We start from the raw sequence: 10000 nt of genomic DNA, 5'->3' as shown, positions 1-10000 counted from the left end.
TAATAGTTGAGTATATATATATATATATAGTATATATATATATATATATTATATATATATATATATATATATATATATATATATATTACAGGGATCAAAACCCAAAAAACCACGCACCTTTCAAATGCGAGCCCGACGCTGTCACTGAGCTATACATGAATACACCCACATAACAAATTCAAGTATCATGCACCTGACATGCCCCAAAAAGATGGCAAACAATTTACAACTATTAAAAACTAAAGAAATTTGACAGAGAGAGAGAAAAAAAATACATATTCTGCAAGAAAACTTAATATGTAGAAAGGGTTAAGAGACCTAGCATTTCAAAATAAGTTTCTTATTAGGAAAGTCTTACTTTTTCTTGTTAATCTTACCTGCTCTCTCCTGCAATTCGTGTCACATTCGTTTCCTTCCTCTCCGTGCATCATCTCCACCTGGAAATGAGAAAGACATGAGTCATGAGTAAACAATAGGTACAGGTAATTCAAACAAATAATGGGCACTACAAAAGGTCAGTTCAATTTTCTTCTTTGTCAGGTTCATGTCTGTAAGAAAATTTTTACGATAAACAATGGTTGAAGACCCGTTTTATTTATCTGTATTTAACTGGCATATTCATTAGCAAATCATTTTTATATATTATTGTATTTATCTTAAGAACACTTTTTCATATGGAATTATGGCTGGGAACTCAAATATAATAATAATAATAATAATAATAATAATAATAATAATAATAATAATAATAACAGGCTTTACAAACAAACTCTTAACCCACTCTAAATAATAGTCATTTTTCTTCACATTCTAGAATTATCCCGTTTTTCTGTATACAAAAACATGGTGGACTCCTCGTTTTCTAAATATGCACTTTATAAAATAAAAATATATAAGTTCTCATCTACTTAATTTTCAACTTCCTTACGCCTTTAAATATAAACTGTATAAGTTATAAATATACTTTCTCTCTTCTACTTATTTGTTCACTTCCTTGCTCCTTGAAAATATACTATTATTTAAATACATTCTTCCAATTTACTAAACAATTGCTCTAAGAAAACATGTTATATGACAGTGAACGGGGCATTTATGTTATATAGATTAGCTTTGCTCTCTTCATACAACTCTATTATCTATACTAATATTTTCCCAAACTTCTTAGCGAAGAATTACTCCCATCTTTCTCGATTTATTCCCTCCCTTGATCACCTTCCATTTACCACTTCTCTTCAAACTAATCTCTTACTACACCTCGTCTTTTCATCTAGTGCAATATTTATCCTAACTTCTTTGCGAGGAATTATTCCTATCTCCCATGATTTATTCTCTCCCTTGATCACCTTTCCAAACTAATCTCTTACTACACCTCGTCTTTTCATCTTGTGCAATAATTTATCCTAACTTCTCTGCGATATTTTATTCCTATCTTTCCCTATTTCATTACCTTTCATTTACCACTTCTCTTCAAAACTAATCTCTTACTACACCTCGTCTTTTCATCTTGTGCAATAATTTATCCTAACTTCTCTGCGAAGATTTATTCCTGTCCTTTCCGAGTCGTTCCTTCCTTTGATGAACTCTTCCATCATTATTCTCGTTTCCCAGGTCTCTTCCGAGTCTCTTCCGAGCGTGGGAATGAGACATAAAGAAAAAAAAAACAGCTGCGACACATTGTCTGTGTATACAAGTCCCGAAACCGAAAGTCATCTTATTAAGTTAAATCTCGTCCCTGCAATTTACGCCTTAGTGGCATGCAATGGAGACGGTGAGATCGTGGCGTAAAAGAAAGAGAGAGAGAGAGAGAGAGAGAGAGAGAGAGAGAGAGAGAGAGAGAGAGAGATTCAATAGGACTAAATACTTCTGGTATAGATAAAAAAAATTAACTTGAGAGAGAGAGAGACAGAAAATTCAATAGGGCATTAGTTCTGGTAAAGAGAAAAATAGTTAGCCTGAGAGAGAGAGAGAGAGAGAGAGAGAGAGAGAGAGAGAGAGAGATTCAACAAATTATTCCAAATTAAACGGAAAAGGGCCTAGGCCTATCTCCACCGGAATGTTGTTGGTATAGCGTATCAAAAGTAGGACTGACAAAAATAAATGAACCTTAAAAAGCAAGAGTAAAAAAAAAATAAAAGGAAAATAAAAGGCAAATAAAAGGTGAAGCCTCGGGATGCTGACCGCCCCCCCAAAGCGAAAAGCCAAATAAGAGCATTTGCAGCGAGCATCTTTCCAACAGGTGACAGGTGGCTGGGTGGTATATGGAACAGGGTACGTGTGATTAGGGGAGGATATAACAACAAGCCTTCGAGAGAGAGAGAGAGAGAGAGAGAGAGAGAGAGAGAGAGAGAGAGAGAGAGAGAGAGAGTTCATTATAATTTTGGTCACTCCCTGCTGCTTTTTAGGTTCTCCAAATCCTGCGTCCACAGGCATTTCGATATCATGTCGAACCTTCCTGAAGATCTGCCCAGGAATGATATAAATACATACGTACCTACTACATACATAGATACATATATATAACATATAATTATATATTACGTATATGAGTATAATATATAGTGTATATAGTATATAGAATATATAACTATATAGCAACTATTTACATACAGGTGTATTGCATATATATGCTAGCCCCATGGCCTTCTCTGGTGTAACTGCAACATACTGCAGTTGCCTAATCACCAGGTACCCATATATAAGAGTACAATATATATATATATATTATATATATATAGAATATATAACTATACAGCAACTATATATATACAGTTTATTATTATACATACTTGCCCCATGGCCCTTCCTCCGGTGTAACTGCAACATACTACAGTTGCCTAATCACCAGGTACCCTATATATATATGAGTATATATATATATATATATATATATATATATATATATATAGAAAAATATAAACTATATATTATCTATATACATACAGGTGTATTATATATATATATATATATATATATATATATATATATATATATTATATATATATATTATATATATATGCTAGCCCATGGCCTTCTCCGGTGTGACTGCGACATACTACAGTTGCCTAACCACCAGGTACACATCTCACTGCTGTGATTAGCATAAGACCGACAGACTTTTCAGGAAACTGGACCTAATCGCTCCTAGCTTCTCTCTCTCTCTCTCTCTCTCTCTCTCTCTCTCTCTCTCTCTCAGCGGGTCTCTAGAGGGCTGACGAGGCGGTATTAGTAACTCGAGAGAGAGAGAGAGAGAGAGAGAGAGAGATTTATGTACTACAAACAATTTATCACAGAAATCCCCTTTCCTCGGAAACCAAGACTCCAGTCCCATTGAGGTATATATACCTCCTTTTCCGTCCCCAGAGCCCAAATCCGCCTGTTCGAGTCACGATTTAATAATAAGCGTCCGCATTTTGCATGAAAACGCGCCAGTTGACATCGGGAGAGCCTTATAATAACAGACTCGGCAACTTCCTATCCGAGGGGGGAAGGGGGGGGGGGGGGGGGGATTTCAAACGCCTTTGCATCACAACGAAGCTAATGCGCTAACACGGTGTCTCGTTGAAGAGCCACGTACGTTGTTGATGTGTAAAGAGCGGGTGTGAAGAGAAGTTCGTTCTCTCTCTGTCTCTCTCTCTCAACCAGCCCGAGAAGAGGCTCAGAGGTCCGGATAAACTAATCCTTTATATAATAATAATGATAATAATATGAACTCTCTCTCTCTCTCTCTCTCTCTCTCTCAATGCCTATTTGACTACGTGGTTAGCAGCAGTAGTAACAGTAATGATGGCCTATTCTAATTCTTGCAACCCGAAAATTGGTTCACCTAACATACGCGCATGCACTCATACATACATACACGCATACATACATAAACACTAAATATATATATATATATATATATATATATATACATATATATACATACCTAATGTGTTTTACCGCTATAAACCATAACTTAAATACTCTGAATGCGGAATTTTGTTGGGTTTAACTTGTGTACATACAATTTCTACATAATCTTACACAAACAAACAAACAAACGCACGAACACACACACACATATATATATATTTGTGTGTGTGTTGTTTGTTTGTTGTGCAAGATATGTAGAAGTATGTACACAAGATCACTCAATATTCCGCAAAAAAAATTTTTTATTTAGAAATATTAAAGTATGGGTATATTAGCGTAATACACACATTTTAAGTATAGAATATATATGATAATAATTATATATTATATATATATATATATATATATATATATATATATATATATATATATATAGTGTGTGTGTGTGTTTCTGTTACAACAGAATTTCCATCTAATAAAAGGAGGCCCATAAAAGCAACAAAATATAGAGAAAAGTACTATATTTCAGAGACTGCTGTCTCCCTGAAGAGGGAGACAGCAGTCTCTGAAATATAGTACTTTTCTCTCTATAATTTGGTGTTTTTATGGGCTCCTTTTATTATTATTATTATATACTATACATTTATATATATATATATAATATACACTAATATATATATATATACATATATAAAGAATTACCAATAGAAAAAATATTCAGTGACCTAATCACCGCCCCCCCCCCCCCCCCCCCCCCCCCCCCCCCCCTCCCCCCCCCCGTGTAAATACATAAAATCGAAGACACTTCATTTCACCTACACACTCAATCACTAAGCGGCAATGAGGGCGCTATGTAAAATCTGTAGCATCAACAAGCAATAAAAATTATTGGCAAAATGCGAAGGCATTCAACGCGGCTAAAATGAAAAAAAAACAGCACATTTGAATTACGAAACTTACGCACACATACGTGAAAGTTCTTAAACTGGAATGAGTCACTCTGACTCAAGTAGCCTACGCCAATTTGCAAGCGGCACAGCTCTGACTTTGCTAGAGCTATGTAGAGCCTTTCATAAGCCAATAACAATAACAATGACAGTTATAATAACAATCATAAATACGACAAAACAACAATTAAAATGGCAAAAGAACCGTATCTGAATTTCGTGAGGACTTTATAGTAACCTTAAGTAAACGTAGGTTAAAACTTACAGATTCTTTTCCTCAGATTAAAAAAAAAAAAATTACGCATAAATTTACAGTTCTTCATCAACCAACAACAACAACAACAATTATAATACGAAAATAACCGTATTTGAACGTCGTAAGCACTTTCTAACATTCTTATAAAAATGTTGGCTAAAACTCACAGATTCTTTTCCTTGAAATGAAGGATTAGTTACATAAATTTATACTCCCTCCCTCTCTCTCTCTCTCTCTCTCTCTCTCTCTCTCTCTCTCTCTCTCTTAGCATATTACCGTCTTAGTCTACAAGGCGTGATCTCATCAGAAGGCGTTACAAGGATTAATCATCATTCTACTCCACTCCCCTTCCCATCATCTCCCCTTCCCCTCCCCTCGACTTCACCCACTCCTCTACTCTCCCCGCCCTCATGCCCCTCAGCCCATAACGACAAGGGTATTAACAATCATCCTGAAAAGCTCGCATCATTGCTATACATACTAAATACATTAGCACATGCCAACACGCGCCGATACCAAACCGCTATAGAGAGACCTTACCTTACAGACCTTACATCTTGTTCGGGTTGCCCCACCCCGGTCCCTCAGTGTGAGGCACCTCTAATGTCTACCAGAGAGTTGCTAGTACATCTTCCGGTATATTTTGCATCTTCCAATCTTGGATGGTCTGGGATGCAGTTTAGATATTTGTCGAGCTTATTCTTAAACACATCTACGCTCACTCCTGATATATTCCTCAGATGAGCTGGCAACGCATTGAATAGACGCTGCATTATCGATGCTGGTGCGTAGTGGATTAATGTCCTGTGTGCTTTTCCTTATTTTTCCTGGTATAGTTTTGGGCACTATTAATCTACCTCTGCTTGCTCTTTCTGATATTTTTAGTTCCATGATATTTTCTGCTATTCCTTCTATCTGTTTCCATGCCTGAATTATCATGTAGCGTTCTCTTCTCCTTTCTAGACTATATAATTTTCAAGAATTGTAGTCTTTCCCAGTAGTCAAGGTCTTTAACTTCTTCTATTCTAGCTGTAAAGGACCTTTGTACACTCTCTATTTGTGCAATATCCTTTTGATAGTGTGGGTACCATATCATATTGCAATATTCAAGTGGACTACGACATATGTTTTTATAAAGCATAATCATGTGTTCAGCTTTTCTTGTTTTGAAGTGCCGTAACAACATTCCCATTTTTGCTTTACATTTTGCCAACAGAGTTGCTATTTGATCATTGCATAACATGTTCCTATTCATCATCACACAAGGTTTTAACTTCTTCCTTATTTGTGATTGTCTCATTATTAGGTCCCTTATATGCATATAGCTTTCTTTCTCTGTCTCCATAATTTATTGATTCAAATTTATCAGAGTAAATACCATCCTATTTACCTCTGCCCAATCATATACTTTGTTAAGGTCTCTTTGTAGAGCGTTCCTATCTTCATCACAAGTAATTCTACTACTTATTCTTGTGTCATCTGCGAAACTACTCACTACCGAATCCTTAACATTATTGTCTATGTCTTCAATCATAATAACAAAACAGTATTGCAGCTAACACCGTACCTTGCGGCACACCGGATATTACCTTGGCTTCATCCGATTTCTCGTCGTTTGCAATAACTATCTGTTTTTCTGTTGTGTAAAAATTCTTTAACCAATCTTCTACTTTACCACGATATTGTGTTTTCTAATTTTCTTCGCTAATATATTATGGTCTACTTTATCAAAAGCTTTTGCAAAGTCTAAATAAACCACATACTGTTTCATTTCCGCTTTTCATATTTTTGAATATGTTCTCACGGTGGACTAACAGTTGGGTTTGTGTACTTTTTCCGGGTACGAACCATGTTGTCCTTTATTAAACAAATTATTTTTTATTAAATGTTTCATAATATTTTTCTTCATTACCCTTTCATACACTTTCATAATATGTGATGTTAGACTCACAGGCCTATAAATTACTTGCCTCTAGTCTTGATCCACTTTTGAAAGTAGGGTAATATATGCTAATTTGTGCTCATCAAATCTTGCCTGTATCTACACTTTGTCTTAATAATATTGCAAGTGGCTTTGCGATAGAATGAAACTACTTTCTTTAACAAAAATAGCAGGAATTCCATCAGGCCCTGCAGCAGCTCCATTTTTAATTTCATTAATAGCCTGCACAATATCAGCTTCATTAATATCTATGTCAGCTAAATATCACTATTTTCATCCCTTACTTCTATATCATTATTTCATTATCTATTCTAGGGTGAATTCTCTCTTATATCGTTCTGCCAGTATGTTGCAAATTTCCTTTTTTTCATTCGTTAATCTCCCTTCAATTCTTAGAGGGCCTATTTCTATTCTTCTTTATTCATCTTCTTCGCATATGAGTATAATAGTTTGGGATTTTGCTTGAGTATTTAATAGGGTTTTTTCATTTGCAATAGGGTTTTTTCTTCCAAGTCCCGTTTTTCATTTTCTTTTGATTGTATAATCTTTTGTTCTGCATTTTCTATCTTACTTTTTAGTTTTATAACTTTCCATGCATTTTTTTTTTTTGCTAGACCTTTTTCCACTTTCTGATTTTCTGGAACAAGATCCTTCTGTCTCTTGGTATGCATGACTGATGTTTACTTTTCTTCTTCGGTATATTATTTATCCACTATTTTCTCTAATATTTTATATAATATCTCCGTATTTACCTTTATGTCATCACTTACGAAAATATTATCCCAATCTTTGTTTAATTCTTCATTTATTTCTGACCATTTGTTTTATATTTTTACTGTAGAAGTTGTATTTTCCATATCCTTCCCACTTTTTCATTTCTTGCTTATCTCTGTTTTTCACTTGCTTTGGAATGGACTGTTAATTCTATGACATTATGGTCTGAAATACTGGCATTATAAACTATTATTTCTTTACATAATTCATCTCGTTCACAATACTAGGTCTAAAGTATTTTCCTTTCTTGTTGGCAGGTGATTTATTTGTTGAATGTTGTATTCTAGTAGCATATCTAATAGCTTTTCGAATTGCCTCTTATCTTCTGCACTACTATTACTCTCTTTTTTATATGTATAAGTACATCCACAATCTCCTATTTCGTTCTTTCAGTCTACGAAAGAAAGTTGAAGTCTCCAGATAGGAGAATAGTCAGTCCTTGTGATTTCTACATATATCATCCAATTTTTCTATTATTAAGTCAAACTCTTTAGTATTAGGAGGTCTATATATTACTATGTTCATTAATTTTTCAGATTCAAATTCTACCGCTATTAGTTCACATCTGAGTTACTATATTTCTCATATATTTTTCCTTGTTTTTTTGTCTTTCCATATAATGCGGTTCCCCCCTTGATTCCTATTTTTTTCTATCTGATCTATAAGTTTGAAACCCTTTTATTTGATCATCATTCCCAGTCTCTTGGGAATACCAGGTTTCACTTATATTCATTATATCTATTTTCTTTTCAATTTGGGTTAGTTCTTCTAAGTACTCTATTTTTCTTTTTGAGTTACTCGTAACTAAAACCCTGCGCATTCATCACTATGATGGTTTGCGTGTTTCTCCTTCATTTAATATTGGTAATAATGGATTTTCCCATGTCTCTTTCCTGTTCTGGTATGTTGTTCTTTTTCATTTCCAGAAATTCTGACATTAAAAATCCAACTTTTCCATATATTTGTTCTTCCTTCATCATAATTATTCATTTTGTGTCTGAATCTGCAATTTTCTCTATATCTGCAATATCCCCTTGCATATAAAAACAGTTATTATCTCTTGAGTAGAATCTTGGAGCTGATGCATTGAAATTTTTTGCTGGCACCCTCTGCATATCTCGTTGATGGCTTGCTTTTTCTTTTACCTGATATTCTTCATTCCTCTCTTTATTTGTTTCTTTCTTATTTTGGATTTATTGCTTGATTGGTTATTTATTTGATTATTTTTTCATGGCTACAGGGTGCATATATTTACATTTTTTGTCGAACTTACATCCTTTTCCTTCTTTTAGGTTTTTGCATATTTTTGGATGTAGATCTCTGTAATCATCCTCATATCCATCTAAGTATGCACATTTACCATATATTTCATAGTTGTGACATACCTTAGGATGTTTGTAGTAACATTGTTTTCTCCATATCTGCAATTCCCTCTTTTCAAAAGGTTGCAGACTTTGTCTTTTTTGTATATTTTTTATCTTTCCCCGTCATTGTGTAGATCTGGGTAGAGCCTCTTCGGCATTTTCTTTTGTGCTGTCATATCGTAATTTATTTCTTCGTAGGTATGCTGCTTTATAGCCTCATATGTAGTATCAATTAGTATCTCTGCATCCATACTTTTATCTTGTTCTTTGTTTTCCTTATCTTTTTCTGTCATTTCAGTTTTGTTTACTTCTCTTACGTTTCCTCTTCTTCTTCTTCTTCTTCTTCTTCTTCTTCTTCTTCTTCCTTCTTTTCTTCTTCTTCATCCTCACTTTGTACATTCAATCTTGATTTAATAACATTGTCTATCCATGGTAGACATGTTGAGCAAAAAATTCTTGTGTCTTTTCTCATATCTTGCATTACCTCAGCACACTGTGGATGGGTCGGAATGTTGCATGCAGCACATTTTCTGATTAGTTTTTTGTGGATTAACTATGCTATACCACACCTTTACACATTTACATGCTTTTGGCATTCTTTTTCCTAATGCATCAATTAGGATATTCACAAGGTTCACTTTATTCATTTTCTTTGTCGGATATGTTTGGTTTATGTATATTTTCTTTATGAGTCTCTTGACCACTTGGATTTATTTGAACTTCTTCAATTATTTCAAGATGTTTTCATTTGATTTGTTCCAGTTTGAAGGATTGTATCCTTCTATATATCTATGAATGATTTTGTATCTTTTTGGTTAGGACTAGAGAGAGAGAGAGAGAGAGAGAGAGAGAGAGAGAGAGAGAG

The 10000-nt window shown here is 34.3% G+C and overlaps 1 protein-coding gene across 5 annotated transcripts in view; it reads right to left on the bottom strand.

The window, feature by feature from the left end:
• Positions 1-10000, bottom strand: part of LOC135207469 (proto-oncogene tyrosine-protein kinase ROS-like) — a 169797-nt gene that overhangs the window by 137729 nt on the left and 22068 nt on the right. For all 5 annotated transcript variants that reach the window (XM_064239196.1, XM_064239199.1, XM_064239198.1 and 2 more), the window contains exon 2: positions 378-437. In XM_064239196.1, coding sequence (XP_064095266.1) covers positions 378-437 — 60 coding nt within the window. The remainder of the gene's footprint in view (positions 1-377; positions 438-10000) is intronic.

The sequence above is a fragment of the Macrobrachium nipponense genome, chromosome 32 (assembly GCF_015104395.2).
Source record: "Macrobrachium nipponense isolate FS-2020 chromosome 32, ASM1510439v2, whole genome shotgun sequence".
NCBI lineage: Eukaryota > Metazoa > Arthropoda > Malacostraca > Decapoda > Palaemonidae > Macrobrachium > Macrobrachium nipponense.
This window is presented reverse-complemented; position numbering and strand designations above follow the sequence as displayed.